The sequence below is a fragment of the Pezoporus occidentalis genome, unplaced genomic scaffold, assembly GCF_034315485.1.
Source record: "Pezoporus occidentalis ecotype Australia unplaced genomic scaffold, CSIRO_AGI_Poc_V1 ctg4, whole genome shotgun sequence".
In the NCBI taxonomy this organism is placed as follows: Eukaryota; Metazoa; Chordata; class Aves; order Psittaciformes; family Psittacidae; genus Pezoporus; species Pezoporus occidentalis.
In genome coordinates, this window is record NW_026915724.1 from 22,123,037 (window position 1) to 22,148,066 (window position 25,030).

A 25,030-nucleotide genomic window follows, 5' to 3' on the forward strand; every position below is an offset into this window, starting at 1 on the left:
GGCATTGAACAAGAAGGGACTGTCTGGATAGCAGGATCCTTTCTTGTGCACATCACTGCTAGTTCCAGTCGAGAGTAAAGTAATAGTAACTCAAGCACCGTAAACCCAATTAATATGTGGTTCCTGCCCTGTAACTTTTTTTTTCCAGTTTTAATTTGTTAGGTACCTGTGGAAGAAGTTGTTCCTGCTTTTATATAGGAGTGTCTTCCTGACATCACTCAGAATTGAAGATGTGCTCAGGAAAATGTAAATATTATTCTTCTGAAAATAAAATATTCTTCTGACAGTAGCTGTAAACTTTTAAAATAATACAGATGTCTGAGTTACCTGTTTTAAAAGACAAGGGAGGAAATGGGAAAAGCTACAAGTGTTAATAACTAGTAAATACGTGTTAGGTTATTTCCATCGGATACTAAAAAGTTATATATCTGCAAATGGGAGATCCCGATCCAGGCGTTAGGAAGTATGGGTTACAAATAATTCAAAGTATTGCGTAAAGAACGGGAAGGACAAACTGGGTTGCAGGAGCATTGGCTGTGCAGGTGACAAAAATGCTTGGGACGGAGGAGACAACTGGGACTTGGCGTGGTTTACAATGGTACCTCAGCAGGTCCGAGTCCACTGGGGCTCCCGCTGTGACACAAATAGGGTAGCAGGATGGCAGCAGGAACAGCCCCACAGGCCTTTGGGACCTGGCAGGAGTGCAGGGGGTCAGGGTGTTTCCTGTAAAAGGGAAAGTTCATCCTCTGGAAGCATGAACAGAAACAGGTTTGTGATAAAAGTGGCTTTGCAGTACCCATTTTACAAGGAGATCCAAAGACAGGTGTTGCTTAAGGGAAGACTGTGTCTTCTTTACAAGGAGAGGCGATTTCCCACTACTGGGGTCTGTGGAACAGATTTTGTGTTTTACAGTTGCAACTGCTTAGTAAAAGTTGCTCAGAAAACTGGACTGACAAAATGTTTCAGTCCCTTAGACAGTGATCTCTTGGCATATCCGGTATGAATGCAGGATTTGTTCCAGTCGTGTAATTTACTTGTTTTCCAAGGTCTACTTTGGGGGACAATACCTGGTGTGTTGTTTAAGGACACCCAGCTGTGGATTTCCTTCAACAAAGCGGTGCGAGGTGGGGGGTCAGAAGAAGGGATGAGATGAAATAGAGTAACAACTTGTTGGGGCAGGATGGCCGTGCTTCCTTCAAGGAGAGCGTCTCCCAGGAGGCCTGACGGCTACCCGGAGTTTCCAAGTCCCTGCCAGGTTCTTCCCGCGTTTTCCTCCTGGGGACCAGACTCGTTACCTTGGTCCCCGCAGCCTGGCCGGTAGGAGGATGCCGCAGCTGTTTGAGATCCTGAGCGGGGCTGCCCCAAAGCCCCGGGACCCTCCTCCTCAGGCACAGCTGCTGCGGACTTACCGCCAGCCTCGAGTGCCCCGGGCGCTGCCGCTGCCAGCGCCGGCCTCCCGCGTCCCCTTCTCTCTCAGGGCTCATCTGCAGCTCTGGGTGCGGGGCTGCCTCTCGCAGCAGCCACCCGGTGACACCCAGCGCCCCCGGCCCGGCTCTTGCTCTTCTCCCCACACGACCTCCGCGCCCTCTCCTGCTCGCGCTCGGGTCGGAGGCGGATGCTCACCCGCTCCTCCAGCGCCCGGGCTCCGCGGCTCCATCCCGCGCCTGCCCCCTTCCCCGCTCCGCGCAGCCGCCGCCCGCCGGGCCGGAGGGTCCCCCGGCGCGCAGCCGGCGGCGGGAGGAGGGTCCTGGCGCCTGACGGTGCCCCGAGGCGGGGCGAGGCGAGGCCGCGCCACCGCCTCCGCGCTGCCTGCGGCCGAGGGGGGAGCAGCGGCCGAGGCGTGCGGGTGCTGCCGCCGCTGCCGGAGCAGCGAGAGCCGCCTGCGGAGCGGGTGGTGCCGGCCCGCGGCGCGGTGCGGTGAGCCAGCAGCCAGGGGAACGGGGGGGGGGCGGCGGGAGGGTGCCGGTGGCCGGGGATGAGCAGGAGGCGGCGGGGCCGCGGGTGCTCCTTTGTGGAAGGAAAGTTTCGGGGCGGCCCTGCGCAGCCGGCCGCTGCCGGCCGGAGGAGGAGGAGGAGGAGGAGGAGGAGGTGGCGGCGGCGGCCGGGCCCCCACTGCCGGGGGATGGGGGGTTCGGCGGTGTTCCCCCTGCGGGGCCCCGCCAGCCCCGCGCCGCTTCGGCAGGGGGTGCGCGCCCTGTCACCGGCCTCCCGGGCTCTTGGCGGGGCCGTCTCTGCGGCCCGGGCCTCCCGGGGGCGGTGGGGAGCGGGAGCAGAGCGCGTGTGACCGGGGCAGTTCTGGAGGTCCTTCAGCAGCGGGGTGAGCCCGGCAGAGAGGGGGAGCGGGGCCGGCCCCGGGCAGGGTCCTGCCTCGGGAGGAGGGGGGCGCCGGATAAAAGTCGCGGGAAAGGAGGGGGCAGCGCGGGGAAGGGGTGCGCGCCTGGCCCGGTCACCCCGGGGAGCCGGTGGGGATGGCACCGCTCGGGCTCCGCTTCTCGGGATCCCTTTATGTAAGGCAGCCCCTGGCCGAGGCGGTGCGGTGTTGAAACGCGCCTGGATCGCGCACCCGGCCGAGCATCCAGCCTGCCCCGCGTTCGGTGGCTGCCCCTCCGGAGAGCGGCACCCGCACCCGCGGGTTTGAACCGTCCGTAGCCGAAGGGAAGCTTCCTTTGCTCTGGGTGCCAGGGAGAGGACGCGGTGCCCCAGCTGAGGGGAAGGATCCCGTGTTCTCCAAGCGGGTCTCGTATGGGGGGGGTTCCCCGGTCCTACATGGGTACAGATGGCCGTGCGCCCAGCACGGCGAGGTCGGGAGTGTTTAATAACCATTGTGAGACTAATCTGACACAGGCTTAAATGTCCGGATCGTGCCTTATTTACATGTTGGCTTATTTTCTCCCTTTCATATTTGCCAATTGTTCATTCAGAGTGGTGGCTTTTTTTTTTCACTTCATAAAGCAGAAGAACATTTCTAGATACCAAAAGAAAGAAATCCAGGGCCCCATTAGCATTTTTCCCCCTTAGGAGAACAATACAGGCTCACTGTAAGCTTGCCCAAACATGGGCTGCCTTTTATTATACATTGGTACAGTGCCTAGTGCAACACGGTCCTCTTCTGCCGGGGGGGCACATGCTGAGCAGGAGTAGAAGCTCGGTGGCACACCACTAATCATCGCCGGGCTCGTAACAAATACCACCTGCCGACAAGCTGGGTTTGCACAAAGGGGGAAAGGTGGAATGCTTTGAACCAGCCCAGCTCCTCTGCCTGTTTGAAGTAGCAGATGCTCGTCTTCAGCTGACTTCAGTCACTTGTTTGGCTCTTGAAAGTCATTCAGAGACCCCGGAACTTTATGGTTTTGAAGTATTGGTGTCTGTACCTAACAAAGAAGGAATCCGACAGCGTTGTGACTGAGCTGAGCAGCAGTGTGACATCTAACTGCTGGTTAAAGATGACACGGCAGCTTAACCTTACACGTGGTAAAAGGTTGCTGTATAGCTTTGGTCCTGCACACCTGTGCCTACCTTTAGCCTGAGGGCATACTACAGGAAACCTACCCTTCTGCTTTATGCATTGACAGGATTAGGTCTTCACTGGTGGCTTGCCTCTTCTGAGGCGTTTTTTTGTCGCCACTGCTTATAGGTTGTAATATTTGACACTGCAAAGTTGAGATTGTTCACCTTAAGTTTATTGTAGCATTAATGCATAGGTGCAGTAGCAGAAAGCTTCAAATAAACAAATTAGTTGCAGGAGGAGGGGTTGGGTTTGACGTTAAGCACCCCAATTTGACCCAGTATTAATCTCTATTAATCTTTGTTGAAGGAGTTGCAGGGGAAGGCAATGGCAGGATTTCACTTGTGTCCCAATAGCCTTTTCAGTTGCTGTTTCTTATTTCAGTGCTGGTTGAAGTACTTGTGAAAATCACTCACCTGCAGCAAACATGAGGTTGCAGTACATCACTGCGCCCACCGTCACCATCGTTCTCTTCCTGCTGTGGACCCAGTCCTCAACAGGCTGCAATAAGGCTCTCTGTGCTAGCGATGTCAGTAAATGCCTGATACAGGTATGAGTCCTATTTCCTTTATTTGCTTTTATGTGTTTCAAGACAAGGTTCTGAAGTTGCCTCTTGAAAAGATCCAGTGATACAAATAACTGGTATTCTATGTTAAATAATGTGTTTTAAAGAAGCTAATTTGGTCTCCTGCATGTATAAATGCAGATTACCAGATTATTCATAGATAATGTTAAGTGCGTGCACCAATGGACATGTTTCTTTTCTTAACAGAAACATTTTCTAGTTGAGGATTATGATTGCTGGGTTATTGTTAGAAGCCACTTCCATTCACACGCTTAGTTTTCAGTCTCTTCTTTATTAGTGATGTTAGGAACAAGCAGCAATTTGAAACAGACATTCTATTACAAAGGTTTCTGTGGGCAATTGTACTTTTTAAAGTTAACTGCAATATCACAAGTTCATATGTGCTTACAGTGCTCCCATATCTTTCTGAGGTGTTCTTATCTACTCTCTCAACTTGCAATCTGTCTGCTTTCTTTACTCTCCTGGCCCAGGCAAAGGGTCAGTACTTGATGTCTGATGCCTTCCACAACATCAGGTTTGTACAGTCAATTAGAAGATGCCGGGTTAGATGGGGCTTTGAGCTACCTGGTCTAGTGTGAGGTGTCCCTGCCCATGGTAGGGGGGTTGGAACTGAATGATCTGTGATTCTAAAAGTTCACATGTGAGAACAAACACAAGTAGGGGCAAAACTTGTCCTGAGGTGCATTCAGGAAAGCTTTTTGATCAGGAGGGACTGACAGCTACTAATGGCAATGAGTGAGCAAGCTCTGAAAGCATGAGTCCACTAAGAAGCATAAGAACCAAACAAACCAAAAACCCCAAACCACACAGATGTTTAACTCAAATCCAGATGCTGCTTTTGACTTGCTGTGTGTCTGTCTTCAGTGAAAAAAACAGACTGAGACCAGGTTGCTCATACAGCAGGAGTTAAGCAGGAGTTGTTCTTGCTGTGGCAGCACATATACTGAAATTGGAATGATTCAGAGATCAGCAAGGTCCCTGCACAAGGATGACATACAAGTTCATGAAACGTTCCATTATTTTTTTTTTTTTTGACTTGATGATCTTAAAGGTCTTTTCCCCCCTAGCTGATTCTAAGATTCTGTGTTTCTAAGGTATGGTGGGCAGCAGGACGAAAGTGTCTTTTCTAGCAAAATTGCAAGCGGGTCTGGTAACTACCAAGTGTTTATTTATCAGTGGTGTATTGAGCATGCTTCTTGACTCTGTATTGGAAAAAGGAACCTCGATAGTGTCAGTTGCAGTTTCTTTTAAATGAAACTGCTTCTTTGTAAGTTGGAAAGGCAGTAGCAGAGAGCACAAGCGTCATGCGGTGGTTAACGTGCTAGTACACTTGCTTACTGTAAATGTATGGTCACAGTCTGAAAAGTGGTGCTGAAGTGGCATGAAGCATTTCCGTGCTTGCTTCATTTCATTGGCTTCTGTATAAAATTTGTCTGGTTTACAAATAAAAATACTCGTTGGATTCACAAATCCATCCTGTGAGATGAAGACTGGCTGCAGGCTGAACTGTCTTCTGTCTGGCGCCTGCACTGCTATAGCTTAGAAAGAAAAGCCCCCAGAAATGGGAATTGCTGCTTCTCCTTAGCCCCACCATTGCCTGTGGAGTTGTTAAATAAGGGAGCAAGAAAGAGGCTTTTACTTTTCCAGAGACAATGCCACTATTGTTGTTGGTGCGGTTGGCATTGTGCGCTGCCACAAATTGATGCTCTCAGAAGTTCCTTCTGTTGCATTTTTTCATATCACCTTTTAGGTCTGAAACCTTTAAAAAGTATGGTGCCAGTTGTGCACTGGATGTATGAGCTGTTTGAATAGCAAGCGCAGTGGTACAGATCTGTTGATTCGGGGGAAAGCTGTTGGTCCAGATGAAGGGGAAAACAGGAGAGACCTATTGCCTCCTTTTTCTGTGATGCTGATGGAGCCCACAGATGTCTCCTTCCCAAGTAATCACTTAGCTTTTATCAAGCCAAGCTTGAGACAGTCAGCATTTAAACTTCATTTTTATGAGCTAGTCTGAAGAGAGTACTTGGTGGAGAAGCGGAGCTAATGCTGCTGGAGTCCCTGCTGCTGGGATCAGCTGAGGTTCAGCACTGCCTGGAGGTGGCTCACATAACTCTGCTTTGCTTGGATAATGTTGGCATCTCTGCAGTTACACAGCCCTGTGCATGCAGACACCCCTTTACTGCTTTACGTGTTGTAGTAGACATGCTCTCTCTTTGCATAGGTGATGTGGAATCCCTTTCTAAAGCATTTCCTTCAAATCAAAACTGTATGCAATTCTCTGAGACCCTAAAGTAACCCGCACCATGTGAATTGTGTATGATTATGATTACAGAAGGCCACTGTTCAGTTTCCCTGTCTGGCTGCTTTCTTCCTGCAAATAGGAGTGACATACCTGTCAGCATTCATTCCTTACAGAAGAACAGGCAGACTGATTGTCACTATGAAGGCTTCTAAAGCTTTGACTTAGAGCAGATGAGTATATCCATGTTTGTTTTTTTTCCCCTTTAAACTCTTCTGGAGAAATCTGAACTTACAATAGCATTGAGTGAGTTTTCTTGACTATTGCATGACATTTTTCCCTCACCTGTTTTTATTAGTGTTCTAGTTTGGCAATGAGACCAAGATAATGTCACTCAGAGGCAACTGGGGAACAAACAGAGCATGGATGTTTGTCATCTGTATCTGCATGCAGAAAGCAAGGCTGCCTGTCTCAGAGACATAATGAGACAGAGGACCTGCTCTCTGAAGAAGCATACGGTTAACATAAATATTTTTGCCGGCATGGCTAGAAGTCAGTGCAGTCATTGCTGCCACTCCTTGGAGCTGCTCTGCTGAAGGGTGGTCCCTACATAAATATTTATTTCGTTAGATCCAAAACAGAGCATGAGATCAACAACTTGCATGCGTTCAGCTTTCCGTCTACATCTTGAGGCCTTAGTTTCCTTGGTGCACTCATAGCCTAATTCTTGGTTTTCTGTAAGCAAAGTCCTATAAGAAAATAGCTTGAGGCATCTCTCTGTGTAAGCTCAGCTTTCTCAAAAAAAACCTTTGTGGCTTCCTGTAGTTGTTGAAGGAGTTGTAGATTAAGACTTGGGAGTGTAGAGAGTGGGACCTCAATATTAGTTCCCTTGAAGGCTTTGAACATAGTTCCTTCCTATGTCGTTGGGACTGGAGCATTGAAGTCAATACCTGACTGTTACCTTGCTCTTCAGGTAGGCCACCAAGGCTGGGTTGCACATGATGTGTGTATTGCAGTATTTATTCCAGCACATCTGTTGCTGACTCGAACGCCTGGGTGGTTGTGATGTTCCCATGTGTGGAGGAGATGAGAAGACCAGCTACGCTCGCTGGGTGGAGTGTGTCTATGCGACATGGAGGAAATCCTTGAGGACAGAAATCTCTAGGATGGGACATTCCCACAATTGTTCATAGCAGATGGGTTTGAGGCAAGCCCCAGGCTAGCTCTTGCAGTGCAGAGCTACCTGCGGTTGTCAGGCTGGAGTAGTATGTCCATGTTGTGCTGGAAGCCGAGCTTTGCTGTCTCATGTGCGACAGCTCTTTAAACTACTGCTGTCTGCAGGAAACTAACAGTGCTGCAGTTCAGACATGGATGTCAGATCCTTCTGAAGAGGGGTTGTTTTGTGGAGAACAGAGTTTTCTCTCCCAAACACTACCTGCCCGCAGTCACCTCAGCTGGTGTGGTATCGCTCTGATTAAAACCCCTCTTCATCTTTTTCTTCACCTCCTGTTAAACTTGTGTACAAACTTGTCAGCTTGAAAGGGTTTCCCAGACTTTTAAACCCTGTGGTATGAGATGAACACCACTCCTTAACTTCAGGGCTCAGGCATCCAAAGGCTACTTTTTGTGTGTATGTTGTTGCTGTAGTAGGTAACACAGCTGGGTTAACAAAACAGTTCTGGCTGGTTTGCTTCCAGGAAACTTTCTGTTATTAAACTGTTGTAGGAAAAAAACCATTAGCTCTTTTTCTTTCACTCCCCCTTCCAGTTTGCAGAGATGTTGCCAATGCCTCCAGGTCCTGTTTCTCACTGCACTGAGAAAGCAGTCTCTGTCATTTAGAGAAAGCTTTGAAAAACAGGCAGATGTTAAATACCTTGTAAGAATCTTGATTTGCTCTCTGGAGCAGAAGTGTCTTCATTGTACAAACATGCCCGCTTCCTATTCAATGCAGTATTTTTAGACTGGGAAGCTTATTTCTTGCCTAGCAAAATACATTCTCCGATGCACCTTCAGTAGTTCAGCTTGGGAAGTTGCCAAGCTGACTTATGAGTAATATTTTCTTCCACTGACGCCTTGCCACCCCCAAGCCATCAACAAGGAACGTTTCTCATTCTGCCTCGCTTCACCCACGTCTCATGTTAGCGTTCTTTTAAAAAGATGTATCCGTACAAGTATCCAGTGGAGATGAGTCAGGCAGAAGGACTCAAAAGTGGTTAAGGAAACCATGTACATGCAAGCAAACATATGGAAGAACAGACAGTTATTGCCCTGAAGAGCCTGTCAGACTCTGAGAAGGGGGGAGCTGAAGAAATGTGCAGAAGACAAACGAATTACATTGCTCTTTCCTCCCTCCTCACCCTCCAAATTACTACTACTAATAATAATAATAAAAGAAAGGCTTAAAAAATTGCACTGCTCATAAGCCCTACCTATGAAATGAATTTGTTAAAATAACTGGTAGGTGTAATGCTGCCATCCCAAGATAATGCTTACACACAGAGATGCTAAGCAGACATTTTTTCACTATGTTGCAAACACGGAACTCAAGGTTGCGTTTAATTCTGTGAGAATACTCATAGAAAACTGAAACAACTTAAATTTAGTGAATTTTCTGGCTTTGATCCGCACATTACATTTAACAGGTTATGGAGAATCACCTCCCCCCACGAGCTGGTTTGTTGGTGTTGCAATGTCTTTAATAAGTGTAAAGTTGTTTGCTCAGTTTTCCTGTTGATGAACAAATATGTAGGATATTTTTAATGCTAATATGTGTTAACGGTATTCTCTGGCCAAGGTAACAGTATTTTACTCATGGTTGGTTTTAAAGCTATTTTATTGAGGCTCTTTGTTCTCAAGGCTGACACAATCTATCTGTTTATCAAACAGTAAGATAAATATTTAGCAAGTACATCATTCACTCACATAAGTCATCTTTCTAAGTTTGTGGTGTTTCCTCTTGTGGAAAAATTTGTATCTCTTACTAACAAGCCTGCTTTTCATCTTTCACTTGGAAGTAGCACAGTAATAGATGGCATTAATAAATTCTGAGGATGCAGAAGTAAAAAAATCTTGGAAGCTTTCCCCTCTGTAAATAAAAATCCAAGACTCACGAAGGTTGCATGTTGCAGAAATGCATGTGGAGCAGCAGTTCATGCTCGGTCAGTCAGGGGGGCAAACAGCTCACATTAAAGTGTGCAGGCACGTTACGTAGCACATAGAATAGTCTGTGAATTTTGTTTCTTTGTGGGCTTCAAGAAGATTTATGATCTGGGATGAAGTGAGTGGAAGGCAAATAAGAAGTCGATGCATTTATACTACATTAAGACATTGTAGCATGCCTGCAGCACGTTTTAGGGTTTGTTCAGTTTTAGTTCAGAATGGGCAGTGTTGCAGCTTCATATGCTGTATTCTTAAGCCCCATCCCCTAGCCAGACCTTGGTCTGGCCTCTCCCTCCAAAATGCACTCATTGGTCTCCTGTTGGTTCATGTGAGCTGGTGTGAGTGAGAGGCAGTCCCTGTGCACCTACAGCCAGTGGACATCTGCATTTGCTGGTGTTGCCAAATAGAGAACAGGGGTTGTACATGATCAGGTGCATCTCTGTGCCTTGCCTAGCAAATGCGCTCCTAATGTTTGGTATCAAAATGTCTCTTTCTCCCCTTCCTGATGCTTCTTAACAAATTTCCACTTAAAAAGTGGAATTTTGCCCCCTTGGCTTCTTCCCAACGTGCTACAGCGAGACTTTGTGGGTGATGTTTGTGTCTGCCTGCAAGGAGTGTTGTCCCTGACCCAGCTGTGGTTACCTGAGGTGGAGCCTCTGGTGGTGACTCCAGGTTGGGAGAATTTCACACCAAACCCTCTTCCTGCCCTTCCCTCCTGTCCATGTGGGTCTCTGGACCACACCACAGCATGTCACTGCCCTGCCTCTGGAGAACGAGATCAAAGAGCAAGGATGGGAGTCACCTTCTCCCTGGCCCAGTGCACAGCAGAGATTTGCCGATGACTCTTCCAGTACAGCCAAGGGTGGGAAGGATCCCGTGGTCAGTGTTTCCAGTAATGGGATGTTCTTTTCTCACCAGTTGTGTGTAACGTGATAGTAAGGCAGACGTCATCACAACCAAATTCCTAGGACAACCAAATGTGACTTCTTGGCTGTCCACTTTTTGCACGGTGGTGTAATTCAAGCCTGTGTTATTGCCACGTAGCCACAGTCTTTTGGCCAGAGTGGAATTACGAGTATGGATTTGAGATAGAGGGAAGGAGACTGCCTGGTTTTTGAATTTTCTTCATCCATGTAGGCTGTTTCCAGGCTTTGAGGTCCACAAGTCTCCAGCAGGTTTGCTAAACCAGTGCCTTCAGGTTTAGGTGATGCGAAGAGAAAGGTTTGTCTTCTTGCTTGTTCTATCTTTTTGGCTTAATAATGGTTAAAGAAAAATAAGTGTGTGCCATTGCACTTTCTGGAGGCTGCAGAAGTCTTTGGTAACAGCAAAAAGGAATCAGCTGGACATGGTTGGGGAAAATAATCTGGTCACTAATACTGGACAAAATCCTGCAGTCAGGTGACTTAACTGAGTAAGTTCCTTTGAGAACCCATGAATAGGTGTGATGGTGGACATCATGTATCTTCTGGAGCATGTGCATGTGGCTTACAGTAACATTTTTAGCTAAATTATAATATACACACACTATTTATATATGAAGAAACATCCTTCTTTGAACTGCCTGTTGTGAAAACGTTCAAAGAACTTGCAGATTCAGGCATACATAGAAGTGCACACACCTTTCCCATGAATAAACTTAAATGGGAGATTTAGGTTAGATATCACGAAGAAGTTCTTTGCCGTGAGGGTGGTGAGGCACTGGCACAGGCTGCTCAGAGAAGTTGTAGCTGCCCCATCCCTGGCAGTGTTTAAGGACAGGCTGGTTGGGACTTTGAACCTGGTCTAGTGGAAGGTGTCCCTGCCTGTGGTAGGGCGTTTGGAACTAGGTGATATTTAAGGTCCCTTCCAACCCAAACCATTCTCTGCTTCTAATAGGTTTTTTTTCCTCTTCTAAATGCTGACTTCAGATTTGTCTTCAGAATGTCACCTTTAAAAAATGTAACAAACCCAAAGTTGCAAAAGTTCTTTTTTGTAAACTGAAGTAAGTTCTTTGGCTGGAGCTATTGTACCATTTACTCACTGTATTAGAGCACTAAGCTTTTTTAATGCTGTAATTTGAGTTGTGGCTTGAGAAAGAATTGCTCTGCTGTGTTCACATTTTACATCTGGGATTGCTGCTCTGTAATGAGTTTCTGTTTTCAGGAGCTATGTCAGTGTCGCCCTGGGGAAGGGAATTGTTCCTGCTGCAAGGAGTGCATGCTCTGCCTGGGCACCCTGTGGGATGAGTGCTGTGACTGTGTTGGTAAGTTTGTGTTTCTTTGGGATTTTCTTCTATTTTAAATTGCTTTCTCCTGCTACGTGCTGAGCTCACAGTCTTATAATAGAAGTAAAACACTGGGACAGAATCTGTGCTTTAAACGTCTTGCAGCTCATTCTGTGGGCACTGAATAAGTTACTGTGAGGAGCCAAACACTGGAAGGCTGTATCTGCCTTGTGGAGTGGCCATAGGCCAGGTTTTTCTTGGTTAATGTCGTCATAACTGACTATTAATTTTGTCTCTAAAACATAAACTCCTTTTTGAATCGTCATCTTGAGGAAATTACGCAGCACGTGGTTCATGGGGTTGGATGGCATATGGAGGTTTCTAACTGCAAAGTGTACTGACAGATACCACACAGGGACAATTTTAGGTTACAGTTCCCTTGTGGATTCTTGGGACTAATAGGAAATAGCCATGGCCAAAGTTTTCATCTTTCTTGTTTTTGCAAAAAAAGCTCTTTGTGGAGGATGAGAAGGAGGCATACAAGTTCCTACTGTGGGATTAGCTGTAGGATAACAAGAACAGTGTTATTACTAACAGGTAGTGTTTAGAGTGCCCAGATCTTTGAAAATGAATGGTGCCCCTGCTTGTGGAGGATGTATTCTAGTTCCATCTCTTGTTTTAAACATATTGGAAGGCTTTGTCCTCCTGTGGTTGCTGGAAATCTCTCTCTGCAGCCATTCAAAATCTTTCTGGCTTCCATGAAAGGGATGCATCTTGAGTGTTGTACCTGCTCTCAGCTTCTCTGGCTGACTGAGTCTTGTCTGAATTCATGAAGCTGTTTAATGTCAAAATGCTCCTTTTCAGCCCATTGTCTCTCTTGTTCCATCATGATGTGAATATGCTTTCTGACATCCTGCTTTCTCTTTGGCTCTGGCTAGCTTACCTTTGCTTTACTCTTCTTCAGTAAGCAGTGGACTGGCATGGTCCTGTGCATGTGAGATTCTCCCCAAAGGCATAAAGTGTTTTCAGCCCCTGCACCTCTGGAGAATATACATTTAGAAAGAGGCCCTAGAGTTTGTATTTTATATTAGATCTTGGGCTCCCATCCCCTTTGCCCTTCCAGCATCATCTTGTGTTGGCATATTCAGTCATAAGAGTAAGGAATAGGACAGTAGACTATTTTCCCAGTTCAGAACAGTTGTTTGCTGTAGAAATCAAGGCATAGTATGCCAGTATCCTCTAGGGAGAGGAAAGACCTGCCTCTAGGGATTGTAAAGAAAGCAAGCAAACTCCACACACAAGTGGCTGTTTGTTTTTTTTTTTTTCCTAAATCTGCAGATTACTTACTCCTTGTTGTGCTGCTCTTCCCATGGTGTTATCCAGGACAGAAGATGATGAGGCTTCAGGTTCAGTTTCCAGTACCAAGTATACTAAACCATCTCCTGATGGCTTTGCAGGTGCCTCAGACCTTGTTGGTTCTATGGTATAGTCCTGTTCTTCTCTTTAGCATAGGGTCTTCCTTCCTGTACCCTTATTCAAATGAAGAAAGAGTGCGTGCCATACCCAGCTCCCTGGAGACAGTTCTTGGATGATACTTGAGCTGATATTTAAGTCTCTTTAAAAGCTGATCATGTCTAATGTAAAAGCAGATGGGTTGTCGTGTCTTTCACGTCATGTCTGCTCTGAAGTCAGGAATTACCTCCTATCATGCAGCACTGACTTTAATGCCCTGTGTTTTGTGTGGATGTTATCTCCCTTATCTGACGGGGAAAATGAGACTGGAGGAGGGAGAACAGCAACAGGTTCCTCTGATCTTTATTTTTCTAAGCTTTGTGAATTAAGCTCTTCTAGTCCCTCCTGTAAAGGCTTGTCTGCTTCCATCATTTCAATAGCCCATTTCTGCATCTTCTCATCCATTTCAAAGAGGTAATGTAGACATGTTTGTTCTTGACCAGTTGCTGCTCATATAAGTTTTTTATTTTAATTTTATAATAATTATATATAAATATAATTATAATTAAAATACTTGTTAAAATAGTAAGAGGGAAGGATCTTTGTGAAACGAGCAGTTATCCATATAGTAAGAGGGAAGGATCTTTGTGGAACGAGCAGTTATCCATTAAACTATGAGCTATGGTTTCTTGTTACCATCTTAAGGTAATGTTTTCATAGTGCATTGGTACACACACAAACTCATACACATTCTGCAATACTCTAATAAACAATCTGGGTGTTATTTTTCATGTGTATTCTTCTTACCAGTGAAATCTATTTTCTGAATCCCACCTAACAGAGGGGGCCCCTAGAAAGGCTCATTGGATTCCATTTCACAATGTTCATACAGAGACATCAGCTAAAGTATGTCTCTTGATGTATCTGTACAAAACCCTTACCTGGTTTGGTATCTTCCCAGTTCATTTTCAGGTGGGCATGCTTTATTCCAGTTGTGTGATGAATATTCCATGTGCTTACTAAGAAGCATTAATGCAGGGATAGAAATCTTTAGTTAGAGCAGTGAGTCCAGGAACATCTTTGAAGACCTTTTTATAGGAGCAGACAGTCTTGTGGTGTTCTTGTTATTAAACACTGGTAATGCTAACCACTTGCTTAGGATTTGCCAGATTTCATACTCATCATCACGGATAAACTTCCCTCTGCTTTGTTCATTATGGAAATGCACCTCCTTAGATTGAAAAGACTGGGGGTTTGTATAAGGTTCCAGTTAAACACGGTTTCTGAAGCTGGACTCCTAATGTATCTGCAGGGTAGGAGATGCATGGGTTGTATGGAACAGGTAGTCTTTGAACGTTTATGTCCTATATTTCTTTGATACTTTAAGGATTGGTGTGCTTTGCAGCTGTAGCCATCTAAAACTGTGTCTGCGAAACTATCCAAAATGTTATCCAGATGTACATGAGGAAAATGGATTTGTGTGTCTCTTGCCAGGTGACTTCTAATGGTACTTTATGGCTTCTGAGTTTAACTACCTATGCAGATACAACTTTTCTTTCTAACCTTGATTGTTTCAGTGTTAGATTAAATCAAGATACCCTTCAGTTTCATTGCTAGTAACAAATGTTAGTTATGTTACTGTTTAAATGGTTAATGAAAAACTAGCACCTGCATTGCACATCACAAAAATACTTTGTAGGAAGTGGCAGACAGAGAAAAGATTACAAAGTTTCAAAAAAGATACCACAAAAGATGTTGAAAAGTAACGAAGAGGTAAGCTGGAAACAAGCATTTTGCCTGTGGTGACCCCTCCAACTAAGTAGCAAAACGAGGTTCATCTGGGCTATCTCTAAGCAGGTAAAGTAATGCTCCCTCCTTGCTCAGTCCTTGCAGCCCAGAAAGCCAACCGTATCCTGGGCTGCATCAAAAGGAGCGTGACCAGCAGGTCGAAGGAGGTGATCCTGCCCCTATACTCTGCTCTTGTGAGACCTCACCTGGAGTATTGTGTGCAGTTCTGGTGTCCTCAACATAAAAAGGACATGGAACTGTTGGAACAAGTCCAGAGAAGGGCCACAAGGATGTTCAGCGGACCGGAGCACCTCCTGTATGAAAACAGGCTGAGAAAGTTGGGGCTGTTCAGCCTGGAGAAGAAAAGGCTGCGTGGAGACCTCATAGCAGCCTTCCAGTATCTGAAGGGGGGGGCTATAAGGGTGATGGGGATGGATTCTTCATTAGAGACTGTAGTGATAGGACAAGGGGTAACGGGTTAAAACTTAAACAGGGGAAGTTTAGATTGGATATAAGGAGGAAATTCTTTCCTGTTAGGGTGGTGAGGCACTGGAATGGGTTGCCCAGGGAGGCTGTGAATGCTCCATCCCTGGCAGTGTTCAAGACCAGGTTGGACGAGGCCTTGAGTGATATGATTTAGTGTAAGGTGTCCCTGCCCATGGGAGGGGGGGTGGAACTAGATGATCTTAAGGTCTTTTCCAACCCTAACTATTCTATGATTCTATGACAGTGATCTTTGTGTCTCTGGCAGATGACTAAAAAGATCTAGTGCACTGCTGCAGCAGGTGAGATCAAATACTTGAATTGTGATCAAAAGTTTCATGTAGCTCAGGACTTGTCAAGATACTATCTTCATCCAGTCGCAAGCTTTCATTCCAGATTCATGCTAGTATCGATTATACTGTGCTTTGTTTCTTTCCCCAGGGAAAACAAACCTTCCATTGAGATCTTCATATTCTAAACTGTCATTCTAGCATAAAAAGGGAAGTGAAGTGCTGTTTGGATGAGGTTTTTCTTTTCACTTGGATCTCACAAGTTACAGGTGTGTTTTGTGGAAGTCTGCAGAGATGTGAAACCTGCCATTGCAGAAATCTCCTCCTGCTGTATTTGGTGGCAGTTCTGCTATTGAGCTGAGAGTGCAATATGTATGAAAGGGCTCTGTTCTAAATGTTCTACGTATTCCTGCCTGTTTCAAGGAGGAGTTCAGGGAGTTTCGTGTAACTTATTGTTTCATTCCTCTGCAGGTATGTGCAATCCTCGCAATTACAGTGACACACCTCCAACATCCAAGAGCACTGTTGAGGAGTTGCATGAACCAATTCCTTCCCTTTTCCGAGCACTGACGGAAGGGGATACTCAGCTGAACTGGAATATTGTTTCCTTCCCCGTGGCAGAAGAGCTGTCACACCACGAGAACCTCGTTTCCTTTTTAGAAACAGTGAACCAGCCACAGCATCAGAACGTCTCTGTTGCAAGCAACAATGTCCACGCACCTTACTCTAGTGACAAAGGTATGAGTGTAGTGTCCTTCCTCTCATCTCTTCCAGGAGCCTTCTTGGTGCATACCCTATGCTTGTCTGTGCTTGCTTCTTCTTTTCCCATGAGAAAGTGAAAAGTTCAGTCTAATTTTGAGCATGAAGTAACAAAAGGAGTGAGGCAAAAGTATTGAGGAACATGGAAGATGGTGTTAAAGTGTCTGATGATCTTAGAAGATGCTGAACCACATGAGTTTGTTACATCTACAGTTCGTCCTGTGGCATGAGGCAGATTGTTCGTGTTATTTTGCATGCACCAGCACATAAGCAGTTACATGTATCTTAGGAGACAGGACAGACAAAAAACCATGAAACCAAACCATGTATCAGTGCAGAGGCAGGCAACTGAAATGCATGGCTTCAGGGGTTTGAGAAAGCCATGTGCCATAAACCGTTGTATCTGGAGTAGGTGTTTGTTTCTTCCATCTGAGTTGGCATAACTTGAACTCTTTAGGAGGATGGTTTGTAGTAGAGCTGAGTAAGATTAGCAAGATCTCTCTTTAGGTTGAGGAGGGATATGTGACAGACACTCTTAAAAATAAGCAATTTGGGGACTCATTGCTCTTACTTTTATATCAAGGTTTTTGTATTCTTATCTTTACTTTAGAGGACAGACTTCAGACTATTGTTGGGGAGTGAGGGAGAGGATGAGAAATTTGAAGTAGTGACAGCAGTGGCATAAGAAAGAAAAATCCTCTCTGCTTCTTGGTTTCCATACTGAACCTGAAGTACTTTTCCCTGCATATCATTACATCAGACTTAAAAGAATCTCATAAACAGTTCATAGTGAAATTGCTGCTTAACAGGGGAAAAAGAGAATCTGATTTGCTTTATTAGTGTAATTAATGCTTTGCTTCCTTCCCAACACACACTTTAAATATTCATTACCTCATATGTTTCTATTGTGATGGCTCTTTTATCTTACCAATGAAAGATACCCTAATTGATGGACACACTGCTTTGCCATGCCATTGTGAACCTTTGACCTAGTTACGTTTCTGAGTAGGACTGCTGTTGATTAAATAGGACCATAATGGCAACATCTCTTATTTCCTTTGGTTAAGACACATTAGAAAAATAAATTAACTCCAGAACTGGGAAACCAGATGCTCAGAAAGCATCTCATTCATATGTTTTTGACGTTATTAAAACCTTTGCTTGCCTTTATGAGAATGATGCAAAAAGCCATGTTAAATGGCAAGCCACAAAAAGCCCTGTGTGCAAACACTACAGTATTTAAAGAGGTAAATTATACTTGGGGAAAAAAAAAATTATGCTTAGAACAATCTTCAAAATATTCCGCTGTACTTAACTACTGCAGTCCAGATGGCTGTTCTCTGTCAGTCCTTTACTACCATACCAACAGGATGGGCTAATGATAGTTTTGGATTAAACTTGGAATTTGAATTTCATCTCAAGGGTGTGGAGGAGTTTTGAATTTAACAACAGGCAAATACATAACACTGCAATTTTTTCTTAGTCAAAAGTCTCCTTCATTTCACTTACTAAGACTGTATTAGAGATTAAGTTGAAAAAGGTTTTACTGGAATGATGACAGTCCAAAAGCAGCAGTTATGTTTGGAAATAGTTACCAAATGCCACTGGTTTTCAGGTTTCAGTAGACACTAAGAACAGAAACAAATATCAGAGCTGTTCTCGTAATCATTGGCTGTGCCTACTCCATTTTAGTGATCAGTGAAGAACTAGAAAAGGTAGAAGATGGCTTTCAACATCTTATACTTTAAGTATCTAAATATGTAAGCCTGTTGGGGAGTCTCTTTTCTTGGCACAGTGTAGGTAACTTTCTAGTGCTCTGCTTTTTCAGAAGTCATTAAAGTTTGCTTATAAAAATGTGGATGATTCAAGCATTGAGAACAGAGAAGGTGGAAAGAAAATTTGGGTGCCGGCCTTGGTCAGTTGATGCGTAGTATGGTGGAAGCAAGGACATCTGGGGAGTTGTACCGCTTGTGTTGGATGTTGTGTGAACCGTGGGGTGGCATTTTTCTTAACACTTACTTGATGAGATCGTTGATGAAGCAGTAACCAAAAGTTGGAGGGGTAGTAGGTCAAGGACTAAAGAGCCTTGTGAGCATGGGCACAGGGAGGCAGCCCAGGAAGTTGCTGGATTCTGATGGCTTCTGCCTATTGAAAATTCAGTCACACAATCAAATCAGTGGTTTAACAAGCTAGCATATGTTGGAAGAACCACTTGAACAGAGGCTGGGTTTGTGCATGTGTATGTGTGCAGGCTCAGTTGCAGTACATGCAAGCATACCCTGCAGTGGAAGAAACTGAAGACCATCTCTTTACCCTTTCCTTCTCCCCAGCCACGCTGTTAGGCTTAAGGGCAGATCTTGCAAATGGAGATGTCCTTAAAGTGAATTGCTCAGCAGTTGTCTTCAAGGCTGTAATATTCAGGGATTCGAAGGAGTATTCCTGTAAGCAGGGACACAGATGCTCTATGATTTCTTTAGCAGGGCTGTGCCTACACCATTTTGTGGTTCTTCGTGGCTCCTTGTGTGCTTCACTCCAACATGGTGTGCTGGCAGCAGCCTACTGCATAACCAGTAATGAGGAAGAGGCTAATGAGAGGTAGATTTTGGTAAGGGGACAGTAGTTCCTCTGCTAACTTCTGGAATATATCCCCAGTTTCAGAAAGGCTCTGCCTACAAATACCCCTTGTTATGTTGTGTAACACAGTTCTGGTTTTACTTTTGAGGGGTTGTCATTAAGCTGGTCCAGGATGCGAGGCTCGCTCGATGCAGTTCTGGATGAGTGCCAGGAAAAGCAGCACCAGCCCCAGGAGCCCACAGGCTCTGTGCCTGAGTGGCATGAAGCCACTGGCCCCGGGAGGGTGGCTGTAGATCCGGGAGGAGGTGGAGTGTGGTGGGATATAAAGCATTCCTTTCTCGCCCCAGCCTGCTGTGAGCCCAGCCGCCAGACCTTGAACTTCCCCGCCAGACCTTGAACTTCCCCGTTATTATCTTAATGAGTGTCTTCCCTTTCCTCCTGTGAATTGACTTTTTAACATTTTAGTTGCCAAAGTATGCGTGTGCTGCTGGAGCTGCTGTAGTTCTTTGTATCAGTAGTTTCTGACACTTAAGAGAGGATTGCAATGACTGTTAATCTAGAGCTACAGTCATACTTTACTCTTTTTGCTTTACTTTCAGCTGGTACCCTCAGAGCTCTGAACTGTGAGTTCAGATGTTTAAATAAGCTTAATTGTTTCAGATGATGACAGGATGCTGGCGAGAGAGAGAGGGGAACTAGATAATCTTTTGGCAACTGATGAAACAAAATCTGTGTTGTAGTTAAGGGTTTCTGACTTACACAGCTTGGTGACATAGGGGATGGTGTCTGCTCTGCACTTCTGCTCCCCTCCAGTGCCAGCCAGGTAGAAGAGAGCTAGCAATCCACTGAAGTGGCTTCTGCCTCTGTAGGTACTCTAGGAAGACTTTTATTTAAAACAATTAATTATTTTTATGAGTTCTGATTGGCATAAAATGGTTTGGCTGCTGGATGGACAGTTGCCTCTTTAAAGTACTCTCAGAGCTACCAATAAATAGACCACCAGACAGCTGAACTCACATAGCACCTTTAGCTTCAAAGATTGCATGCAGGGAACTGCCACTAACTCAGGAAGTTTTCTCATCTTGTAGATAAGCATTTTCCTTAACTTGCAAGAACAGAGTTGTTTTGTCTTCTCTGAGTTGCTAAATTCCTCCATAGTGCACTGATATGGATCTCACTTGCAGCACAGACAGTATCATAGCAAAATCTGGCAGAAATGCAAGTCTATTTCTTCTGGCCATTTTGAAATTAGACTTGATTGATTTTTTTCTCCTATGCAGCCTTTGTTGAGTATGAATTGGGGGTGTGGGGGGGGATGTGTGTGGAAATAGGTGAGAAGTTCACCTTCTGGAAGAAAAGAGAATGCTGCTTCATCCTTATCCCTCCCCACACCTGTAGTCTGTAGTCCTTACTGCGTGAAAATTGGCAAAACGCAAACGAAAGAGATGTTACTGTACCAAGTAACATCCTTTTTATCTACGCTGAGGGAGCTGAGCGATGACTGTGTAATTAGGTTTGTGAAACAAGTTAAATACTCTCCACAATCCCAGCTGAGCCTGTAGGTATGTATATTTCTCCCCTGTGTAACTGTTTCTGCAGCCTATAAAGAGGGATTTAATGTTTGAGGTGAGGAACTCTCCTGCTTTCAGTAATTCAGCCTCTACACAGGCACTGCTGAGGATGTGACCTGGAGTGTCCTGTGACAAACAAAGAGCACCCTGGCCAGTCTGACTCAGTCAGACCTGGCAAGTGTCTGAGCGAGTGAGACTTCAGAAAGAGTTTGGTAGCAAAGACGCGGCACATGTCCTTCAGCTGCTTACAAGAGCTGCTGGGAACCAGCCAGATCTGCTGCTGGTTCTTGCTTGCTGTATACAGTCTGTTCTCTCCCCTTCGCAGCATTTTGGACTGGTCCTTTAGGACCTAACCCTCTTGGTTTGTGTGCAGGTGGAAATAAACTTCCTCCTACAGTTAGGTCAAAATTAATGCTGCTGCCACCTTAATAAGATTAATGTCTGGCTTTGGTTCCATTTTGGTCTTGGGAGAGTGGTCAAGGAGACCAGCCTCACAGGACCTGACTGCTGTCATCTGGTTTTGCCAGGGTTATGGACCTGCTGCTGCTCATCCTCCGGCCTCCTTTCCCCCGAGAGAGGTCTTCAGTCTCTCAGTTCAGTGTCACTGATGTTTACATCCTAGAAATCACAGGCTCTTCTTTCACAAGGTTTATTTCATATTCCAGCAGGCATTAGCTGATGAACTAGGCTTCTCCAGGACTACTGAACTGGTACTAACATGCAAGAGGCTGTCACAGATGAGGTTAACATGAAAGAGAGCACAGATGTCTTCTAACACAGAGGGCACTGGTCATTCTCTGGCGTGAAGACAGCCTGCAAGTGCTGGGAACAGCTAGCCCACCTCAGAGTGTACACAACTTTCCTGACAAGCTTTCCTGACCTAGCCTTTCTTCTTGTGTGTTACAAGTCAGAGTGCAGTGATCAACATGATAGCAGTGAACGCTTCTAACAACCCCCTGGAGAGGGCTCTGGTTTCTTCAAAGAGTTCTACTACTGTCTAGAGTGAGCCAGGAGTCATTTTGCCTTTGCAAGATGGTCCAGAGACTAGGTCAGTCACGTGGAGATGGCATCTCAAAAGCTGATTTTGCAGAAAGAAATCTAATCTTTCTGGATTATCCTGGATTGCCTGTTTGGAGATAGAAGTTCTGTGCCTCCAGCTGTCACCTTCTAAGACCGACCCTACCTATGGCTTTTAAGGTCAAACTTGACAAGAAAACTAGTAAAAAACTATCAAAGAAGTGCAGTGGTATCAAGCAGGAGGGTACAAAGAGTATGAATGTGTCTTAGAGGCTTCTGTAACATCCTGTACTTGCACACTAGCACTGAACTGTATGACCGACAGGACACTTGCTGGTGCTTATTTCATGAGGAATGCTGCCAGGAGACTCACCTCTACTTCCTCTGACCCTACCCTTCCACTGAAAACCTCCTGTGGGAATGTCTGGGACTCCTGAGAACGGGTGGTGTCTGCTCCTCTTGGGACACTGGCAATCTGAGCTGTTTGTAGCTGATGACTGAATGTTGCCAAGTGTGTCCTCCATAAGAAGATAGAGCTTCTGTATGGTCTCTATGTGGATTCTTGCCTTCAAGGCTGTCATGGCTGTATCTCCCTACTACTTTTCAGCTTTGGCCAAGCACTTTAGGTATATATACGGCTGGTATGTAAGCATACACGTCCATTTTGCTCTTTCCTTCTCCCCTCTGTGAACAAAATACTGCTGTAGATATACTGGTTGTTTTTAGGCAGAGGTTTGTTCTTTGAGAACTCTCTTCCTCTGGTTGTTGTGCCACAGGCTCTATTATAAAGAATCATAGAAACAGAAGTGCGAAGAATGGGACAGGACTCACACAGCCACAACATACTTTGTTATTCTCAGCAATGCTTCAGGTACTCCAAAATTTCTTGGACAACTGCAGCGTTACCTGCAGTACAGCTTTTCTGCTTCAGCTGTGGGTCTGCACTTCCTCCCCAAAATCTTTACTGCCTGTTGCACTGTCCATCTGCAAGATGTGTCCATCAGTTCAGACCTAAACAAGGTAGTGAATACTGTCTTGCTTTCAGCAGGCTGGTAGCATGTCCTGTGACCCTCTTGCAGCTGTTGAGGTAGTGGCAAAACAGTTTGACAGTAGTCAGGGTCCCTCAAAAACGTTTTAACAAACGATAGGTCTTAAAAGGGTTTCCAGATGTCAAAGAGGAAAAAGAAAAGCTGTTGGATGTATCATGCTTTCCTGCATGTTGTGTTGTCTCTTGTCACATGCTTGAAAGCATGGGCACCACACAGATCATCTGTTGGTACTGAGGAAGCTGACTGCATAGATCTGATGACTTGTAAAGTGATGGAGACCCTTGCTATCCTCGACTCACCTTTGGACCTCACCTTAAGAGCTTGCCATGAGATGTGCATACTACTACTGAGGCTGTTAATGTACGGGGCACCCAAATTTTAAAGGGGACGTTCTGGTGCACATCAGCGTCCCAAGACTTGCTTACAGAGAAGAGACTGAATAAACAGTATGCTTAACAGCTGCACTGCTCTGAGAGTCCTTTGGTTACTCACCATTCTCTGTATCTCTGTAATCATAAAAAAAAAACAACCCACCCTGTCTTGGTTTACCATTTATGATTGGATTACATTTTTCTAATCCACGTTGGAATGTAGGTCAGGATGTTTCTCCTGGATCCATACTTCAGAAGCAGCAATAGGTTAGAAAGCCCTTTGACATCTCCCACTCACAACTCTGATGTGTGCAAGTGAGATATTCATATGTGCAGACAGCTCACAGTTGTGCTTTTCCCCAAAGTGTGCCAAGTTAATGCTGTAAGTAAATACAATATAATTCAAGTCCTTTGGAGGATGAACAAAGGTACGGTGTAATCACCTGGTCAGCACAAAAGAAAGTTGGTACAATCTGCACGTAGACTTGGGAGGGATGTTTTTGTTCTATAGCTGTGAATGCCTCAGCTCCAGTTTGAAGTTGCAACACCAAACTTCATGGCATTTCAAGTAACTGCATGATTGTTAGAAGAATAAAGTCAGCATTTAGGCAGAAGGGGGTTCTTAATGTTAGTACTAAAACTAGTGGTTTTGCTTAAAAACGAAGGAAAAAGTGTGCAGTTTCAAGTTGAGGAAAACTGGATTCTCTGTGATTTAATGTGGCTGAAGAATATTGTGGAGTTGGGGGGTGGGAAGGAGAAAACATTTACACTAAAATAAGTGGGTTTGATGTTTTGTAAATAACTTCTCTAAACCTGAAGTTTTTCATGATGGTATATAGCAACTGCTGGTAACTGTGAAAGTGATACCTTGGTATTACCTTCAGAGGACACATGCCTTCCTGTTGTTTTGACATAGACCATCCTTCTGCTTGAGAAGGTATATTTGATAACTGAGGGCCAAACCCCCAAATATTCATGCCTCTGACTGTAGAAATGAATGAGTCCAGCAGGAGAGCAGACAACAGGTTGAGTTGTAGACACTGAAAACTTGAAGTTGATAGATTTTTACCTTGGCTCTCTGCCTCTCCTCTCTGCTTTCACTATTGCCTTTTTTTCTGTATGCCTTACAGTCATGATGATTTCCAATCCTCCTTCAAAAGCTGCACATTTTATTAATTTTTAACTAACCTTTAAAAATATTTCAAGACCCTTTAAACCAAATTTTTCCCCCCTCTTGGTTTAGAACACATGTGTACTGTGGTGTATTTTGATGACTGCATGTCAATACATCAGTGCAAGATCTCTTGCGAGTCCATGGGAGCTTCCAAATACCGATGGTTTCACAACGCCTGCTGTGAGTGTATTGGGCCAGAATGCATCGACTATGGCAGTAAAACTGTAAAATGTATGAACTGCATGTTTTGAAGCAGGAAAATTGTAATATAGAAATATTGAGGCCAAAGTAATCTCTCTCGGTTAAAGAGATGGGGATTGCAAATACTGTGTTTTGGTGGAGTGCCTACTGGTTGCAATTAAATGCACCTGGTTGAAAAAAGATGTATAAAATCTGAAAACTTTTTTTTCCCTTGTCTGTTAATTTTAATTCATGTAAGCAAGGCTAACTAGTAGAAGTTTCAACACTACGTTTTAAGTTTATTTCTGCTCAAATGGTACAGCCATGCTCATCCTTGCTGTTCTGATTGTTTTCCTTTAATTTGAAAGTATCGACTATACTGGTTTTCAGAATGTAGTACTATATCTTGTAGTTTAGAGTAGGGAAACGTTACGAGTATGGTAGTGAGATTTCTATCACCTAAGCTCAACAGATAATGAAATGGCTGCTAGTTGGAGGGGGTTGGTTGTTCTTTAGGGGCTGGTGGGTTTTTTAGTTTCTGGGCTTGTTTTTTAATCTTATTACATTCCAGGTTTTCAGCTTAGCCTTTCATTGTGAAAATGGTATTTGGGCAAAAAGAAAAACTCATGC

The 25,030-nt window shown here is 44.9% G+C and overlaps 1 protein-coding gene and 1 pseudogene across 2 annotated transcripts; both read left to right on the forward strand.

Annotated features, from left to right (window-relative positions):
- Window positions 1–1,777: 1,777 nt before the first annotated feature.
- Window positions 1,778–24,626, forward strand: TWSG1 (twisted gastrulation BMP signaling modulator 1). Of its 2 annotated transcripts, none has more exons than XM_062632961.1 (5): window positions 1,778–1,917; window positions 3,890–4,055; window positions 11,632–11,731; window positions 16,177–16,443; window positions 24,290–24,626. In XM_062632961.1, the coding sequence occupies exons 2-5, from the start codon at window positions 3,933–3,935 to the stop codon at window positions 24,469–24,471; spliced, it is 672 nt and encodes a 223-aa protein (XP_062488945.1). In that variant the 5' UTR covers window positions 1,778–1,917; window positions 3,890–3,932; the 3' UTR covers window positions 24,472–24,626. The 2 variants fall into 2 exon arrangements, with proteins under 2 accessions (XP_062488945.1, XP_062488946.1); XM_062632962.1 differs by lacking the exon at window positions 1,778–1,917 and adding an exon at window positions 2,965–3,471.
- On the forward strand, window positions 5,015–5,114 carry LOC134171358 (U6 spliceosomal RNA; annotated as a pseudogene).
- Window positions 24,627–25,030: the final 404 nt, after the last annotated feature.

Coding starts and splice junctions, on each gene's coding strand:
- TWSG1 (XM_062632961.1), top strand. CDS start 3,933: ATGAGGTTGCAGTACATCACTGCGCCCACCGTCACCATCGTTCTCTTC. Junction 4,056..11,631: donor TCAGTAAATGCCTGATACAG/GTATGAGTCCTA, acceptor TTCTGTTTTCAG/GAGCTATGTCAGTGTCGCCC. Junction 11,732..16,176: donor TGAGTGCTGTGACTGTGTTG/GTAAGTTTGTGT, acceptor ATTCCTCTGCAG/GTATGTGCAATCCTCGCAAT.